This window comes from Nanorana parkeri, unplaced genomic scaffold (assembly GCF_000935625.1).
Source record: "Nanorana parkeri isolate BGI_ZX_2015 unplaced genomic scaffold, ASM93562v1 scaffold1085, whole genome shotgun sequence".
In the NCBI taxonomy this organism is placed as follows: Eukaryota; Metazoa; Chordata; class Amphibia; order Anura; family Dicroglossidae; genus Nanorana; species Nanorana parkeri.
The window spans coordinates 517,366-537,407 of record NW_017307353.1 but is presented as its reverse complement, the minus strand read 5'-3'; the positions used below and the strand labels follow the sequence as shown (position 1 = coordinate 537,407).

Below are 20,042 nucleotides of genomic sequence, written 5' to 3'. Positions count from 1 at the left end.
CAAGGCTGGCAGGCTGCAAAGTGACTGTTGAGAGGAGGAGCTTCAGCAATAAACTTTAAGGATGTATTGCTCCTCAAAGTCTCCAGCTACAGATATCAGCATTTTTAATGTGAATATTTGAATCTCTATAGTCAGGTCACAGTTCTATTTTAATAACTTCTATCAAGACTGATGCAATGATATGGTGCAGTTACATAAAAAGTCTATTTTAGGGCATATCTCTCATGACAATTAAAAAAAAAAAAAAAAAACAATGGCTATGTAGTAATGTCTTCTGCTGTCTTTACTCACCATCACTACCCACGCCAATTGCCCATTTCCTGCTGCAATACAATCCTGGCACATAATGATTAGCATCTCTAGCTCCAAACACTACATTGTTGGAGAGCAGGGGACTATCTGTGAATTCTCCAGTACAGAAGAGCTAATGTCAGACACATTTTGTAAAACATTATAGTAAAAACTCAGGTGTATTGCAGTTCTGGGGTGTAGAGAACATATGGAAACAATGGAGAGGGAGTAATCTGAAGAGAGATTTAAGCCAAAAAGAATCTAAGTGGATTCATGAAGCAAAAACTTTGGCAGCAGGAGGTCACAATGTGTGTTTTGACCTGAACTGCTTCAAAACTGATTGCCAGGAGTTGAGATTGGCTATAAGAATGTATGTTATGCTTAATAAGTGGAACAGATTAGTCCATGCAGCTATTTGTTAGTTAGTAAGGAATATATATGTTTTTTTCCAATAAGTGGGGCGGATGTTTTATTGATTGTTATATTTAGTATGTGGAGAAAATGAGTTCATGCAGCTCAATGTTAGTAAGATAATAGAGAAGACAAATAAAAACTAACCACGGAAGATATAATTAATAAAATGAAAGAAAGAGGAGATTGTAAAAATATAGTAAAGAAAAAAAAAATCAAGTCAGCACTTCCCAAACTTCCAGAATAGTGACTGCTTTTCACACTCAAATACAACCCCAGGGTATGTGACACTTTTCCTGTCTCTCAGTAATGAGCGGAATCCATAAATAGTATCTCCTTTATAAAACAAAAAAACAGCTCCAAAATGACCTCTTCAGGCAATAAATAAATGAATGAATGGATTTTAAACTTCAAAAGTTTTAGCTAATTTCCGTGTATACAATTAAAAACACTCCAGTAGTTCTCATGCAGCCATTCCATCCTTCCAATGCTGCCACATCAATTGCAAAGTAAAACACAGTGGCTTGTAAGTCTTCTCTACACATATAAACCATTCAGAAAACTCCTGAGTTTCGTGTCACTCTAACTGTGGGTGTAAATGAGAAACGTTCTGAAACTCCATCATGCTAGAGATTCAATGAAACATGGAAATCTAGACCAACATCTGCCCAGTACGATGCTCTGATATCTATTTCCCTAGTTTACCTTCTCAACAACTGATATGGAAGCTATTTAGAAACATTTTACAAGAACGAGATACGTAATAAATATCTGTAATAATTATGCAAACATGAAATTTGAACTCCAGGCCTTCCCGTCAGTCTTGCACAGTTGTACCGGCTCCTCTCCTGGACTGAAATTGCTTACTTTGATCTCACTGCACACTGTGAGCTTCTCATAATGTACATTAGAAGCTTTAGAAAAGTCAGATAGAGCCCGCCTCCTTTCTGGACTGGAGGATGCCCAGCATATTCTAGCCCTTTGCATCCCAGCCTGACTGTCCCTGACCTTCCCCTGGCATTCACTGTATTTCGGTTTTTCAATCATGGAGGCTTAGGATCACAGGTGGGTGTTACCTAGGGTGGTCTGCGCGCAAATTCAACCTGCCCAGAAACCTGATCCTCCAGGCACGCCCCATCAAAGCATTGGAGTATTTGCATACCTTCCCACCAGAGCCAGCTCACTTCTTGCTTCAGGACTGAGGGCTCTTGAGAGGGAGTACTGAGTCCAGAGATGTTTTCAGGAAGCTATGTACATCACCCTTGCAACATCAATGGTCTACCTGCATTGTACATAGAAGCACTGAGGCTCAGTTATTACATCTATGAATATATTATGCGGTATGTACTAAAGATGCAAAGATTTGATTAAAAAATGAATTAGCGTGTTGATGAAGGGAGGAAGGAGAACCAGGGAAGGTAAAATATCAACCATTTAAACTTCATCTTCAACTTATTTGAGGATTTCTTTTTTTCCCCCCTCCAGTTGTATAAATATATAAAACAAATAAAAAATACATTTGAGAATGTAGATCGAAAGACCTTTTTTGATGAAAATGGTGAATTTCCCCTCCACTACAAAATAGTAAATTGGGTAAGGACTAGCAGCTTTAAAATAATCACCGCTGATGTTGGTTTGTACACACCATGGGCTACAGAGGGAGACCAACTTCAAATCAACTCTGCTAAAATAACATGGAATGAAGCTGATAATAAGGTGAGGAGAAGCACATATTAGCCAGACATTAGCCTTATCAGCCCATTACATGTAAGTATAACACAGAAATTAAAAATAAAATATTTGTAGTAATCCTCATACTCATGTAATGGAGTCTGTAGGGGTCCTCCATGGAGAAATACTTCTCTCACCAGGCAAAAATATTTTACAATGTATGTAAACCCTAACAATGAAAAAAATAACCTGCTACTTATGTCACTAATTCAGAGCCGTCCTGTTTACTCTTCTTGTGTTATCTCATGGAGTCTAACTACCCCTCCTAGTTCTTACACAGGTCAATTAGTCTTTGTGTTGTAGAGATCTGAGAGTGGGAGGGTTTGAGTAGTTAATTTGGATTAGGCAAACAGGAGAGCGATGGATACCACTAAGATTTCAAAGTTGAAGTGTTTGTCAGCTTTGTCAGCCCACAATAGGGATTTGGAGTGGAGTGCATTTCTAGTAGATCAGGTATTTTTTGGCACCTGCATGGTCTTTAAAGGGATAAAACACTGACAAATGTACATTTCATTGCTACAATGGACTGAAGACTTTTTTTGTAGTGACATATACGTTAAAGTTCATGAACACCCAGACATTTTTTCTCAGAATGTTTGCCATTATGTCTCACTGTATTCATAAGCAATTCATTCTTTTAAGAAGTAATTTCCAAAGCCTATTTCCCAGAGATCCTGCCACTAACATCACTTCCTGTTGCAGGCTGACAATGCCAAGCCCATGCCACAAAAGGAGCAGCTTTGTCAGCCTTCCATGTTTACTGCTTAAGTTGGCAGTGGGGTTGTCTATCAGGGCTATCGCATTAAAAAGACCGACAGTTATCTGAAGGATCTCAAACAGCAGGGTGATAATATTGTTAATTGCACAAAACTTTATTATCTTAAGAAAATTGCACACAATTGTACATAATGGCTGTCATAGTTAAAATTGGATTTAGGGCTTATATCCATTTCAACCACTTCCAAAAAAACAGCTCTTGCAAGATGTTTGATCTGCTATACTAAGGATTAGACATGGGCATGGACGAAAATTTTGTTTAGTTTTTACTTCAACTCGTTTTTTGTTTTTTTTGTTGCTCATTAATGTTTTTTCACTGCAAGGACCAGAATTAAATTTCTGCTGTGCCACCTGATAGCTAGATCTGGAGATGGCATGACTTTTTCCCAATGCAGTAGCTAATGTGTGGAAGTCTTTGAAATCTCTCCCTATACATACATTGAGTCATCTATGTGCCAGTATTAGAATTTTAAGACTTTCTTTCTGAATGACTTGCTCTTGAATTGTGCTCTATAGCAATGGTAGTGGAGATACAGTAACAGCTGGCCACTCTCTTACTGTAATTCCAATGTTATTTTACATAAGTTACATTATTTATTGATAGTGCCATACACCTAATTCTTTTTTATTTGACGTCTTGTTAGCAACTGGAATCTCGGTGTTCAGAGGTTTGTTTGCCTGGAAACAGAATAAAGCTAGGATCTTCAATCCACTCTTGCTGCTATGACTGTGTCCCATGTTCAGAAGGGGAGATATCCAATCAGACCGGTATACCTCACTGTTGTATATAAAGTTGTATTCAGTAATCTTTTTTAAACAATATTCGCACATGAGAGAAAGCTACAACAACAGCTAGTAGAGTTATCCTATAAAGTAGGGTTGTTCAGATACCAGTGCAGATACTTGGCATTTTCACGAGAACTACCAGGGTTTCAGCGGTTGCAGCTGGGACCGGGCTCTGGCGCTCCACCAGGTAAGCAGGTTTTTGTTGGACTATGGAAATAAACCCTCTTGCTTACAGAGATACAATTGTTACTAACTACAGACAGTTCACTGGGCTCCTATCAGGTAAAAGATCCTAGCACTGAGATTTAAACTTTAGTAACATCCATTCATTACATGTGAGACACCATTTAAATGTAGCATCTCCCAGCAAAAATCCCCATGTCCTCTCTCAGCCCCAAAGATTTTTTAATACTCAATATGTCACTGCAGACTTCATGTAGATCTGATGGTGTCACCTCATCCTCCTTCTTCAGTGGCATCTGTAATTAATGTCTGCTTTCTGTAATATTTCCAGGAGTGGACGCAGCGCCCTGCGCCGCGTCAAAGTTTCTATGGCAAGATCCGGGTAAATACGTTCCGTTAAAGTCCAATATAAGTTCCGTTAAAGTCCACTTCAGGGTGTTCCCGTAATGCCCGCAATATGGCCTCCTTGTCCGATAGGTAATGCAGGCGACAGATAACATCCCCAAAGTTATCTGAAGCCCTATTACGGGGGTAAAATGCTCGGTGGGCTCGATCAAACAGCAAAGGGGCAGTCAAATCTCTTCCCAATATTTTATTAAAGAGCCTCCTGAGGGTCTCCCCTAAATCCAAGCCCTTCGTAGTTTCTGGCAACCCCCGGATCCGCAGGTTATTCCTGCGTCCTCTGTTCTCCAAGTCCTCTAAGTGATGGGACACAGTTCTCTGGGTACAGGCCATGGAGTATACCTGCGTTTGCAGGGAAGATATTAACTTAAGATGTGAGTCCATACGGTTTTCTCCTTCCTCGACCCGCTGCAGTAAGTGTGTTACCTCTCCCCTTAGAGACAGAATATCCACCTTCAGGGATTGCTCCAGGCCATTGAGCATAGCAGTAAGATCTTCCTTGGTCGGGAGAGCCCTCACCAGTTCGTCCATGGAGGGCATCAACGAGCTCTGCTCCCGCTCGTCTCCTGTTTCAGATCTGGAGGAGTCTGCAGTGTGGTCACGTGAGGACGGTCGTGGGGCCAGGTCCAGTATTCTTCCCCATCTTGTATCGCGGTAGCCGTCGTTATAGTGAATAGTAGATGATTAGATATTCGGGAGGTCTATTATCGAGGGAGAGGCATCCGGAGCTCACACTAAGCACGTCCAGCCGCCATTGTGCTCAGGCCACTCCCCCCCCTTAAGACTCATTGTGCGGACTGACTTCTGACTCTTTTGCCACGCTGTGTTTGGAGGCATTTTATAATAGCTACAGTAGGAATATATAGATATATAAACAATACAATAAAACTTAATGTGTGTTATATCAATTGCTCTTGGCAGACAGTGAGAACTGTATGAAGTGCAGAGATGATGAATGGCCTAACGAGAAGAAGGATCGGTGTATTCTAAAACTGCAAGAGTTTCTTTCCTACACTGATGTCCTTTCTGAAGTATTCATCACAGCTTCTACTTTACTCTGTATTGTGACTCTTTTAGTAATGGGGATTTTTGTATCTTATCTGAACACCCCCGTTGTCAAAGCCAATAACAGAAACCTGAGTTTTGTTCTCCTTGTCTCCATCATGTTGAGCTTCCTCTGTGTGTTCTTGTTCCTTGGTCAGCCATTGGATATAACCTGTATACTCCGTGTTATGACATTTGGAGTCATCTTCTCCATAGCCGTCTCCTCTCTTCTGGCTAAAACAATCATTGTTTACATTGCTTTCAAAGCCACCAAACCTGGCAGCTACTGGAGGAAATGGATTGGAAGCAAACTGTCAAACTCTATAGTATCATTGTGTTCATCTGTTCAAGTGATAATATGTCTTGTTTGGTTGTCCTCTTCTCGCCCTTTTAAAGAAATGGACACTCAGTCTTATCAAGACAAGATCGTCATTCAGTGTAATGAAGGGTCAGTTATCGGGTTCTACTCTGTGTTGGGTTATATGGGGTTTCTGGCAGCTGTGAGTTTTTTTCTGGCTTTTGTGGCGAGGACATTACCGGACAGTTTTAATGAAGCCAAGTACATCACCTTCAGCATGCTGGTGTTCTGCAGTGCCTGGATTGCCATGATCCCGGCCTATCTGAGCACTAAAGGGAAATATATGGTAGCTGTGGAGGTATTTGCCATATTGGCCTCAAGTGCTGGACTTCTAAGCTGCATATTTTTCCCAAAATGTTTCATTATCCTATTTAAACCAAAATTAAATACACAATCAAGTTTGCTTGAAAGGAATAAAATATATGATTAACTTTTCCTAAAGAAGAACTCCAGCAATTTATGTATTTACCCTTGTAGTAGGGCTATCCCAGCACTGAAAGGGTTAACTGCTAGTTTGTGTCTAGGTTAAAAAAAAACAAAGATATACTCACCCAAAGCTCTAAGCCACCTTCTTCTGCAGCGGTCTAAGGTCCAGTAAATCATTAACGTCTATACACAGTGAATAGACTTGAGAACGTTGAGAAACATTCCAATGTGCTGCAGAGGAGGGGAGAGGAAGGAGGGAGCGCCGTGACAGCTGGCTGGCTTGCAGCTTTGGGTAAATATTTCCTGGTTATTTTAACAAAATGAGCACTTAACCCTTGCAGTGTGGGAGTAGTCCAACTGCAAGGGTTAATAACACGTTTCTGGAGTTCTGCTTTAAGTCACTTTGTGTTGTATTTAATTTTTACAGTTACTTGTTTGTCTGATTCTTGTAGTAAAACCAAGTAAACTGACTTAGTAGTAATATTAACATGCTTTATACCACAAGGCTGTATATACAAACTACACAAAACATTCAGACTAACAATTCTTGTAGTAAAACCAAGAAAACTGACCCAGTTGTAGTATCAATGTGCTTTACACAACAATGCTGTATATACAAACTACTTAATTAAAGGAAATTACAACACAATACATTCAGACAGTAACAATTATACATGCATACACACACATGCACATGCTACCTCCTTTCCTTTCACATGCATTGATATATAAATATATAAATAGGACACAAGGAAAGTCACTTAGCTTTCATTATTGCTGGTCCACAATTGCCTTATTGAACAGGACGTCTGGTCTTATGTGTTTCCAAAAAAATGATTGCATGTATTGTGTAAAAAAGGATCAATAGCAAGTTGTGGCGTATCTGGTGGTTCCTCAGTCTCGTGCAAGGATGGTGTTTGATCTAGCCCATTCTCCTGTATTATCTGGTCTTTAGGGGATAGAAGACCTGGTCTTTACAAAGCCTTTGATGAGAATAATAAATCTTGCACTGTGTCAAATAATACACTCCAACTACATTTTCAATGTTTGCGGAGATGCTTTTTGAGAGGGTTGCAGTGGATCTGGTTGTGCCACTGCACTTAGGGGCACTATTACATATTGGTATTCCTTGACTATGCCACCTGGCATCCAGAATCAAGCTCTCCCTTATTTAGCTCATATAAAGTCTGTTGGGTATCTTAGCAGAGCAGGTTCTTTCTTTACATCTCGCATCTTCAATTTTTTTAATGGCTGTTGGCATTTAATCACATCTCAAGGATGCAAAGGGAATTGGTGCTGAGACTTTATTCTGCAACAATTTGAGATCACAGTTCTGAACAGAGAATAGATAGATGTATAATAAACAGAATATACCACTGACGACAGGTCCCACTCTGACCAATGTCTGAATAGTAAAGTATCTCCACTCAGGGACACTAACCCAACATATCTTTTTACTACTATCACTGTCCCAGAAGGCAAAATCTCCAATGCCCTTCAGCCCAGTCCTCCCCTGATTTAGGCCTCGTTTCAAGTGGGGAGCTTCATGTCCTCAAAAAAATTAACATTCTCAGATTTTTTCAACATATATGAGGTCAAAGAGGTTAGAGTTGAATCAACTTGGACTGCTGGCATGACTTGGTTATTGGTCATATGGTGCAACCCTTTGCAGCCTTTTAATAGTTGGACCTGATAAGGAAAAATAAGAGCTTCATCTTATGTTGAAAGTTATGAAAATGTACCTAGAAATCTAGAAAAGAAAAGTTACAGAAAGTAAAAATTAGATAATAGATGACATCAGTTTGCAAAATGTGACCTTCTGGACTAACATGGAGGCTTTTATGCTCCAAATCTGGCTGACAGTCACCACTCTCTGCAGTAAGAGGATCGGAAACTCAGCAATCAGTGGCATGAGTTCACTGAGTTCCCAATCAATAGAGCCAATACTGCACTATATGGCATTGCAAGAATCCCAAGAAGAACCGTCTGTTCTAATACAATGTTTCTGCAAAAACCTTCTAGCAAACAAATGAGTTATTATATAAAGAACCTAACATTAGAATAAGAGCACTTAACAGTTGTGACAGACTCTCCTGTCACAACTGCCTGGTATCTCCGACAAATACTGCTTCCCTGCTCGGTACATTCCCGGCCAGCATATAGCCTCGTTCTCCCAGGAACTAGACAACACTAGTTTAGGGTAAAAACAACGAATGCCTTTATTCTCAAACAGGACAAACAGTTATAGGCAATAAGGGACAATCGGTTTAACTGGATGAGCAGCGCTAAAAAAATCAAATAGTGAACATATTGAACTATTACCAATAAAATTTGTGTTGAATATCTGTGGGTCAATACTTTTTCCCAGTTTTTTGGGGTAAAATTAGGCACCTCGGCTTATATTCGGGACGGCTTATACTCGAGTATATACGGTACATTAAATAAATGAAATAAAATGTACCCCTCATGTAACGAGTGATAACTTCTATTAAGGTGTAACAAAGTGTTAAATTGAAAGCTGCCATACTATAAACCCGTAGGTCTAGAATGTATCAACCGCATATACAGCGCTACTATTCAATCAGTGGTCCTTAACACAAAGTGTGTACATCAAAACTGTTTTAACAGACAATTGCGTCACCTATTTACAATAAGTGCTAAATCGCAAGTGATGGTGGAAAAGAAACAATGATGTTCAACAACAACTACTATCAAAGAAACAATAAACCGTGACAAAAATTGTCAAACTCTGGTACTAATGTGATCCACAAACAGAACAATAAACTATGGTGGTATCATATTATTCATAAACAATTTTCTTCCAATAATATGATGTATTTCTGTGCACAGAAAATATGTGAACAATGATGATCTCTGTAAAGAGTTAACTCTGTGAACTAAACAAAAGAATATGCAAAACGAAAAATAAAGTCTTTGTGATTATTTCAATCCGTTTGAGTGAGGGCGATCAAACCTTCCAGTGTTCAGTGATTACACAATGGTTTTTCTGGGGACTGTGTTGTAGTCAACACATACCCCTTTAAATTGGGTACTCACCACAGGTTTTTGGCTGTAACAGACAGCCCCACACGATTTTTCTACCGATGTCTTTATCGATTACTTCCTATGCCGTCACTCTTCTAAGTATAAAATGTTCATTCCTTCATGTAAAGAAAAAGATCTTTCATAGTGCAGTAATTTCCAGGAGTTTATTAGAAAATTAAAACTGGGATGACCCGATGTATCGGCCGAAACATGGCTCTTTCGGCATTATGCCAAAAGTGCCATTTTCGGCCGATATATCGGTGCATCCCTAATTTTGACTAATTTTGTGATATTTTCCTGGTTAAATTTGTACCCCTCCAATGACTGTCGACTCTATCAATCCCTATTACCTTCAGAAGTTTTGGATCTTTATTATGGAATAATTTAAAATGTCGAGAGAGACTATGCTTATTGAAACCGTTTTTTGTATTACTTATATGTTCCTCTAGTCTCTTTTTAAGCCTTCTAGTCGTTCTCCCAACATATTGTAAGCCACAAGGGCAGCTCAGTAGGTATGTCACAAACTTACTGTGACAGGAGACAAATTTTTTAATTTTATATTCCTTATTGGTGGAAGTGGATTTAAAAGAGGAGATTTTTTTCTTCTTAGTTCCTGTTGTTCTGCAACAGACTCAATATTTGCAGGGATATAAACCTACTCCATTAAATAAAGTAATACCTGGTTTGGGGGGATCAAGAACACTAATTGCAAGTTTTGTTTTTAGATTGAGAGCTCTTTTGTAAAGTATTTTGGGTTTGTTTGGTAGGATAGGACCCAGCACCTTATCTCTTTTAAGTATATGCCAGTGATCTTTAAAAATGCGTTCTAGCAACTAGTACTGGGCTAAATAATTTGTTATAAAAGCTATTTGGGGTGGATCTTTGAATTTCTGTATAGGTTTTATTAATTCCAATCTATCCTTCCTTGATACCTTTTCTTGTATTGTCTTTAGTTCCTTCTCTCTGTATCCTTTTTCTTTAAAGTTGTCTACTAACATATTAGTTTGTTTATAAAAAATCTTCGTCTTTGGTACAGTTCCTTTTTATTCTAGTTAGCTGCCCTTTTGGTATTCCTTTAAGCCAGACTGGATGGTGGCAGCTATGCATAGGAATATATGTGTTTGTTAATTTTGCGCTAGATGTGTATCAAAAGTGTTCTATCTTGAATTAAATAATACTAAGTGATATGGTTTGAATACAGACCGTAAATGTCAGAGCATAGAGGTTTTCAATTATGCAGCGCCCCTACCCACCGCCCCCTATGCGTTTCGTCTTATCAACGACCTGCTAAACCCCTGAGAACGTCGATAAGTCACACTGATCAGCGGCATTCACTGGGTATTCTAACAGCAGCATTTGTAAAGAAATGTCACCAGCTTTAAGCCTGATGAAGGGGACCCTGTGCGGCCCCGAAAGCGCTTGATTCCTTTCGAGTGAATAAAATGAAGATTCACTAAAATCTTTTGTTATTGTGTCGTTTCTGGAGTGCTGGTGACATCCATATGCGTCGATAAGATGAAACGCGTAGGGGCGGGCCCAACCTCACGCTACACCAGATATAGGATTCCGTAGAATATACTATTTGCTGATCGGAACAATTTTTTTGAATTGTTTTGGTTTTTGCCTGTGGATTTCGTTGTTTTAGCCCTATTTGATTCGAATAAAATCCTTTTTGAAAACTTCTACACCATGAGAGGTTCTTTTCTTGTATGATCCCGAAGACAAACCATTTTCCGGTTACAGACCGCTGAAAGTTACAGCGAGGACGCCAAAAATTCAGGAGAATCCATTTCTTTAAAAGCTCTTCAGGCTGCTTACCACAGCCACTACATTGTGGTGAGTATATACCCTGAGGGGATTTGCACGGTATTTGCCTGCATCCCCCAACAAACATCACGGAACTGTTCCCTGAATTTATAATTTGCCCACACCTGGAACACTATATTGCTATTCAAGGTGTTTGAAAGAGAAAAAAAGGAAAAAAAAGAAATACACAAACACACGTTGGACTTTTCACTTTGTTTTTATGATATAGTTTCACATGTATATTATTTTGTTTCACTGAATAACACAATATTCACATTATATAATACAACCAATGGTGTTTTGTTCACATTGTACAGTTTAATCAATCACATATTTACAACTGTGTTGGCGCTGCATAATTGAAAATGTTTATGTCTTGACCTATGTGGTCATTATTGCTGCGGCCTTCACACTTGATCACTTTATTTTTGATACAGTTTATAATCCATTGTTTCACTGAACAATCATGATTCACAATATATTGTACAGTCACTGTTACATTGTTCACATTGTATAACATATGTATATGAATATATCCATTTCTGTCGGTTTAAAATATGTTTTTGTAGTAAATCTTTCTTCATTCTTTGTAATGTCAAGGTCCAGAAATGTAATATTTCTATCGCTGATATGACTAGTGAAGGAAAGGTTATGATCGTTGGAATTAAGTTCATCGATGAATAGCTGTAAGGATTGTACGTCGCCCTCCCACACAACTATGATATCATCGATGAATCTTTTCCATAACTTTATATTTTTTATTTCTCTCTTAAAAATGCATTCCTCCTCCCACCTTGACATGTACAAATTTGCCAGACTTGGCGCAAATTTTGCACCCATGGCAACTCCCTTCTTCTGCAGATAATAGTCGCCTTTGTACCAGAAAAAAATATTCGTCATAGCAAATCTTAGACTTTCCATGATAAAGTCTTTTTGCTCTTCCTCATAATTGGCATAAATTGACATGAAGTAATGCGATATTGTTCTCTATATGCAATTGGTTTGATATATTATTTTATATACCATTGTTCTAATGTTTTAACTGATCTATTAGTAATTCTTAAGGACTAGTATTTCAATTTAAAATTTTAACAAATAAACAGTGTTCAGATTATGTGGGCGGATGTCTGAACGAATTCCAGTTCACTGGGCTAGTGAGTCATCAATTAACCCACCTGTATATTGATTGAGACACACACTATATAAATGAGGATTTGGTATGGTGAATCAGACCTGCATGCTCCCCTGAGGATGTCGGTGGTGACGAAACGCGTAGGGACGGGTCTACCATACCAAACTTGAGAATTGTTGTAAAACCGGCCGGATGTGTTTTATTGTAATTGACGTTTTAATTTTCGAATAAACTCCTGGAAATTACTGCACTATGAAAGACCTTTTTCTTTACATGAAGGAATGAACATTTTATACTTAGAAGAGTGACGGCATAGGAAGTATCGATAAAGACATCGGTAGACAAATCGTGTGGGGCTGTCTGTTACAGCCAAAAACCTGTGGTGAGTACCCAATTTAAAGGGGTATGTGTTGACTACAACACAGTCCCCAGAAAAACCATTGTGTAATCACTGAACACTGGAAGGTTTGATCGCCCTCACTCAAACGGATTGAAATAATCACAAAGACTTTATTTTTCGTTTTGCATATTCTTTTGTTTAGTTCACAGAGTTAACTCTTTACAGAGATCATCATTGTTCACATATTTTCTGTGCACAGAAATACATCATATTATTGGAAGAAAATTGTTTATGAATAATATGATACCACCATAGTTTATTGTTCTGTTTGTGGATCACATTAGTACCAGAGTTTGACAATTTTTGTCACGGTTTATTGTTTCTTTGATAGTAGTTGTTGTTGAACATCATTGTTTCTTTTCCACCATCACTTGCGATTTAGCACTTATTGTAAATAGGTGACGCAATTGTCTGTTAAAACAGTTTTGATGTACACACTTTGTGTTAAGGACCACTGATTGAATAGTAGCGCTGTATATGCGGTTGATACAATAAGGGACAATCCCCTGTCATCAATAAACATGAATCACGCCCAAACGAGAATCAATAGGAGCAGATAAAAACAACTTTCACACCCAAAGTAGTAAACCCCCACAATGCACAGGGGCATGCAGACCCTTATCTTTCCAGTCTAATTTTCTATTAGGGTCTTTGTGCCTGTGATCAGGAAGGGGGAGGAGTCAGCCGGGCATGACAATAAAAGTATCCCAACATAGTTCCAGACGCTTTGGCTACATTCCATTTGCAAACCCCCCATGACAAGCCTCATCTCACACCTCCCCCAAGTCTCTGGGTAATCCTGCTGTGAAGCTCCTGCAGCCCTTGTGTCCATCACAGTCGATTTAATCATTTGCAAAATACATGATTTTTTACATTTCCTTAGACCCTTTGAATTACATGTGTAGGATGGATCTGCATACATATGTATAAACATCTTAAGCTTATTTATCTAAATGTTTTAGAATGCACCATTTAGGACGTTTTAAGCAGTGTAACAGTGCTACAATACCATCTATTTAAAGATAAATATAAGTATATATTATGAATTTCTTAAATGTACAGCATGCCATACAGGGCCGCCATTACAAATCATGGGGACCCATACAGCCTACATGGCTAAGCCCCCCATCCCCCTGTGCCCCCCCAAGCTGCCAATGCCATGCTGGTACTTGTGGTCCCCCCGCAGTCTCACATTATTATTTTACTTTTATATATCTCTGACATATACCACAGTGCTGTACAGAGAACACTGAGCCAGTCACATTAGTTTCTGTACAAAGGAGATTATGCTCTAATGCAGAATGGCACCGGGTGTAGAGGGACTACAAATCATAGCAATACATTATGCAGCAATGCAGAACAGTATATGAATTGGACTCTGCACTTAGTAATGCACTGGACTCTGGGACTTAGTAACGCACTGGTCTCAGGACTTAGTAACGTACTGGACTCAGGACTTAGTAATGCACTGGACTCTGGACGTAGAAATGCACTGGTCTAAGGACTTAGTAATGCACTATACTCTGGAGTTATTAACGCACTGGACTCAGGACTTTGTAATGCACTGGACTCTGGAGTTAGTAATGCACTGGTCTCAGGACTTAGTAATGCATTCTACTATGGTCTTAGTAACGCACTGGACTCTGGTCTTAGTAACGCTCTGGACTCTAGACTTCGTAACGCACTGGTCTCAGGACTTAGTAATGCATTCTACTATGGTCTTAGTAACGCACTGGACTCTGGTCTTAGTAACGCTCTGGACTCTGGTCTTAGTAACGCTCTGGACTCTGGTCTTAGTAACGTACTGGTCTCAGGACCCACCTGAGGCCCCACAGAGCCCACCTGAGACCCCATACATACCTGAGACCCCAAACAGCCCATCTGAGTGTGACCCTGCAGAGCCCGCCATAGATCCTGCACAGCTCATCTGAGACTCTCTATGGTATGCTCTACAGAGTCTCAGGTGGGCTGGTTGCCAAAGTCCCTTTCCCTGAACATGCTCCTTACCTGCTCCTGCTGGGGCCTGGCCTCTCCCACCGCCGGACCTGCACTGCTGGGACCCAACCTCTCCTGCTGCGGGACCAGCCGTGCTGGGGCCAGGCCTCTCCTGCAGCCAAACCAGCACTGCTTTGGCCTGGCCTCCTCCGCCGCCACTTCCTCCCCTGTCACCTCTGCCATGTTGACCCTGGTAGGGGCCTGGGTATTAGCCGTACCCCCTGATGGCGGCCCTGATCTCATATGTGACTTACAATACATGGAAAAATATCTACCTAACATTGTATAATGTACAATTTTATTGTTTGACATGTATAGTATCTATTTTCCTGATGCAACTGTATCGTTTATATTTTACCAGAACTACTATTTTTTTTGTATGCCCTAAAATCCACCTTAGCATATTTTTTGTCAAACAGCAGTTAAGCAGCTTAATAGCCAAAAATTCTGATTTTGGGTCCAAAAATGTAAAAATGTTACTGGTTAAGTGGTTAATAATGTCTCTATCACTCACTGCCACATTGAGAGAGGAATGTAGCAGAGTTGATACTACCATAGCTCCTTACAGAGTTAAATGTCTTTATTTTCTTGTTAGAATATTCAAATGTTTATCCAAATGATTTTTTTAAAATATAATTTTAACAAAAAAAATAAAAATATGGTGAAAATCATATTTACAGAAAATATCTTTAAAAAATAAACATGGGCAATAGTAAAATAAAAGAGTTTTAAAAGTGAAAAAGTCTGCCTTGTTATTGATTCAGTGCAGAGTTCGATTCATTGGCATACTAAGTTCAATCAGATATAGTCCTTGGCCTTCAGTAACATGACTCTCAGGGTCTTTGTTTTAGTGGTAAACAAGAGCTCTAGCTGCCACATGCAGCTTTTTCTTGACCACAGAGAGGATGTTGCAGACTAACTCTACACAAAAAAAAGGATCTAAGGGGTGTGAAGAAGGTGTGTTGAAGAGTTTTTTTATGCTCCTCAGATGTTCCCTTAACCCCTTTGTGACGGGAGACGTACAGTGTACGTCCCGGAACTTTCTGCCTATATGACTGGCCACGTACACTGTACGTGACAAGTTATATCAGGCTTTGTAATGCTGGTAACAGCTGATTGTCAGCAGTTACCAGTCATTAAAGAATGTCTCAATATTGAGGCATTCATTAATGAAATAATTAGGCTTTTTGTAAAAGCTTCTTCCTTTCAGTAATGAAAGAATGAAGCCGTTACAAACAAATACAGGACCGCAATTTGCAATCCTGTATTTGACAGCTGAAAATAGCAGAGAGGTAGCAGTGACTCACCTCTCTGGTATTTGTTTTGACAGCTGAGAGCCCGATGTTTAGATACAATGTATATCTTTTGAGTGACATGTATCAGTTCTGATCGTCTGGGCACGATCAAAGAGCTTTAGTGAGATCTGAATCTGACTAAAGTCAGGATCAGTCTCTAAGGTTATTATTAGCTGTCTAATAGCCAAAAAAAATTTAAACATGTAATTTATCAATTTAAAAGTTAATTCATCAAACAGTCATAGTGATTGCTTGATATAAACGGACAAGAGAAAAAAAAAAATTTCAAACAAAGTGTAAAACTATATTGAGAAAATAAAAATTATATATAAATATATTTGTTATACTATAATTAATATAAAAAATTCAAAAAAAATAATAATAATCAAAACTTGTGAAAAAATAGTTTTCTTCTAGTTTTCCTCATTTTTTTTATTTTATTCAAACTAAGTGAGGGGTTAGGTACACATATGTGATATAATTATATAGCCCTATTTGTCCTCTAAAAAACAATATATAATATGTGTGGGTACATTTAGTAAGAAAGTATATTACTGCTGTGGAAGAATCACACAGCAACAATGTAAAAAGCGTGTCAGTCATTTATGAACAGAAACTGAAAACTAGCTCAGTCATGAAAGGATTAATACCCACTCTCCTAAATACATCTATATTTCCATCTAACAAGATTTTACAATCCAACGACCAGCATATTATTCAGGAGAATAAAATTACAATGTGTTGAATACCAAATATACATTTTATGTATACTGCTTTTAGAAGGTGTAATGTGACTTATTAGACTTTGGACTTTGTAACGAAGGCAAGCTTTGTGTCTAACTGAATGGCATCTTCTTATACATTAGTGTAACCACTTTTATGAATGTAATTTCAGTACAGCGGGAATTGTGGAGAAGGTATGAAACTTGAACTATGTGTAGTTCTGTTTTAGAGCCAAACTCACAGAAGTCTATGGTTTAGCTGCACACCAGACTATTTCCTGAGAAGATCCGGCTAGTAGAGGTTTATGATACATCTGCACTCCTTCTTAGCTGGACTGTCTTCTGTCAAATATGCTTCAAGCTGTACTGTGAATTATCAAATGTATCCCCTTCTGTGGCTGCCCACTCTAGATATAAGATTAAAATGTAATTGTTTTTGTGATTTAGTTGTAAATCCTTGGGACAAAGAGGGTGGCATGTGTCCAATGCTACCCCACTATTCTCTTCACATAGCTGTGATTCCTCAGACCTTATTACTGGCACAGTTTAAACACCAACCAAAATATGCTTGAGGTTTTTTTTTGTCTTCCAGTTGCATAAATACATGAAACTAATTTTGAAAATCCATTCAAGATGGCAGATCGAAAGACCTTCTTTGATGAAAATGGTGAATTTTCCTTCCACTACAAAATTGAATAAAGACTAGGAGATTTAAAACCAGTTTTACTGATGTTGGCTTGTACACACCATGGGCTAAAGAGGAAGACCAACTTCACATTAAGTCCGCTAACATAAAATGGAATGACAAAAATAATAAGTTAAATGAGAAGCAAATGTGGCATCCACTTTTGATGACATTGGCTAACAATTTTCACAAGCGATATGTCAAATTTATAGTCAAGCTATGGCAGCTCTTAACATTACCCATAAAATAAACTGCATCATACAGTGAGTGGCCAGATTATTATCACCACCCCATCAGTACTTCGTTGTGCCGCGAGATGACTCCACGAGATGACTTCATTGGGCCGCCTCGTGACACCACAAGATGTTGACAGGTGATGCGAGGAATCTGACACTGCACTGTTGCCCTTCTGTACCAGTCTTGCCACTCTCTTGTACCAGTCTTGCCACTCTCCGTTCTGCCCTAACATTGACTAGTCGCTGACGGCCACAATTCGCACGTCCAGACCCAGATTTTCGGCTGACAGTCCGGTCTTTAAACACTTTAACAACAGCTGCTCTTGAACATTTAACGAATTCTGCTGTTTTGCTGATACTCGCTCCATGGCTCCGAGCGCCAACAATCATCCCACGTTCAAAGGCTGTTACATCGCGTTGTTTCCCCGTATCTTCAGAAAAAAATCACTTCTACTGTCGTGGTAACCAACCTGCTTCCCTATTTATAATGGTCTGGCCCTCTAGCAACTTCAGCGCCAAATTAAAGCTAATTATAGCTAATTTGCCTACAAACAAACGTTGGGTGGTCATAATAAACTGGACACTCAGTGTATATTATATCAGCCTCATCTGCCTACAAGTAACATAAAAAGTAAACCAAAAGAGTTAAATATTTTTAGGGATCATTTTTTCCTCTTTCTCATGTAAGGCCCCATTCACACAATCGATAATACAAAATCACCTGCACCTCATTAGGTGTCCCCAATCAGATGTGTCAGTCTACAACTAATCATATATGATAGGATTACATGCCCTTTGTGGATAGATGTAGAATTTTTCTTGTGCTTAGGGAAGAGAATTTTAGGATAGATTTTTAAAGAATCCTGGAGTTAAACTTTTAAGTGCGTGTAAACCTAAAACAACAAACAATGATGTAGTATATCTCTGCAATACATGAACATTTTCTCTGCAATACATGAACGAGTTTTTGCTCTTTACAGACCCCGCTAATACAGAAAAATATAGTTTGATCTGCCAGAAATGTTTAGCTTAGTTTCCTATTGTGGGCTGATAACACACGGCATCTTTGTAGACTGTGAGGTGAAAGCCCTTCATTTCCAAAGCATAGGCACATAGTGACTTGTAGTCCCGAGATGTAAACTTGGAGGACTATAGGGTCTATAGAGACTGTAGATAACAGAAGTTTGGACAAGACACAGGACGGCTCTGAATCACTGAAAAGATCAATAGATTTTGTTTTGCACTTATTGAACACATATAATTAAACACTTTCATGTTAGCTCTGCTCCCAAGAGAATGTGTTACAAACATTATAATTGATATCTGCATGCACATAATAATTACGATTTCTCAGCCTCAACCACCGTACTATAATAATATGTCACATTTTAAACTCATCATAACAGAGAAAAGCCAAGCAATCGGTAAACATTCTGTTTGTTTTTTTGTACTTGAAATAATCAGGATAACTGATTTTGCAATTGACAAAAAAATCCCAGGGTCAATCTCTGACGTTTCCATAATGATTTTGTAAATCAAGCTGGAGAAAAACTTTTTTTTTTGTAATTAATATAAATGTCTTCTTCTCTTTTCGCTAGGACATATAAGCATTGTTGAGACCATTTTTTACATGCAAGACTTAGGGGGTTATTCACTGTGGATCCGAAGGATACAGACGTAGCTTCAGGTGATCCTTTGGCTCGCTTCGGCCACCTGAGCCCTTTGGTTCAGTTGAACCGAAGGGCTGCTGTACGGGCTATTCACAATAGCCCGTACAGCAGACGAAGGCAGCAGAGTGGCTCAGCCGGGCCGAAGTGACAGCCGAAGCATTGAGAAGAGCCGACTTTTCTCCATGCAAATCACAGCTGGGCGGAGCTGGCTCAGCCCAGTTCTACTGACAGATCAGTGCCCCCAAATGACTTGGGGATGCTGATCTGTCATTAAACAACAACTGGGAGGAGCCAGCCGTGACTTCACAACCAGTTCCGCCCAGTTGTTATTCATTGGCCGGGACCTGCTAAAAGACTCTGGCAGGTGCCGGCCAATAGTAAACAGTTGGGCAGAGCTAGATGTCACCGCTAGCTCCAACCAATTGTTTTTCATTTTTTATTATTCTTTTGTAATCTTTTCTTTAAAATGTTATTTCTTTTTTAATTTTCTTATTTTCATACATTTTTAAAATCATTTTTCCTTTATTTAGTTTTTTCATGTCACATATTTTAAATTTTGCTCGGTACCTAAGAAGGATCTAAAAACCCCTTTTTACCTCAAAAGTAGACAGGTAGTCAAGACTCGTTTTAGTAAACAAAAGGGCATA

General features: G+C 39.0%; 1 protein-coding gene across 1 annotated transcript in view; it reads left to right on the top strand.

Annotated features, from left to right (window-relative positions):
* LOC108796249 (vomeronasal type-2 receptor 26-like) overlaps window positions 1-6,413 on the top strand; it is a 28,920-nt gene extending 22,507 nt beyond the window's left edge. The window contains exons 4-5 of the mRNA XM_018567708.1: window positions 3,855-3,978; window positions 5,503-6,413. Of these exons, the coding sequence (XP_018423210.1) occupies window positions 3,855-3,978; window positions 5,503-6,413 (1,035 nt within the window). The remainder of the gene's footprint in view (window positions 1-3,854; window positions 3,979-5,502) is intronic.
* Window positions 6,414-20,042: the final 13,629 nt, after the last annotated feature.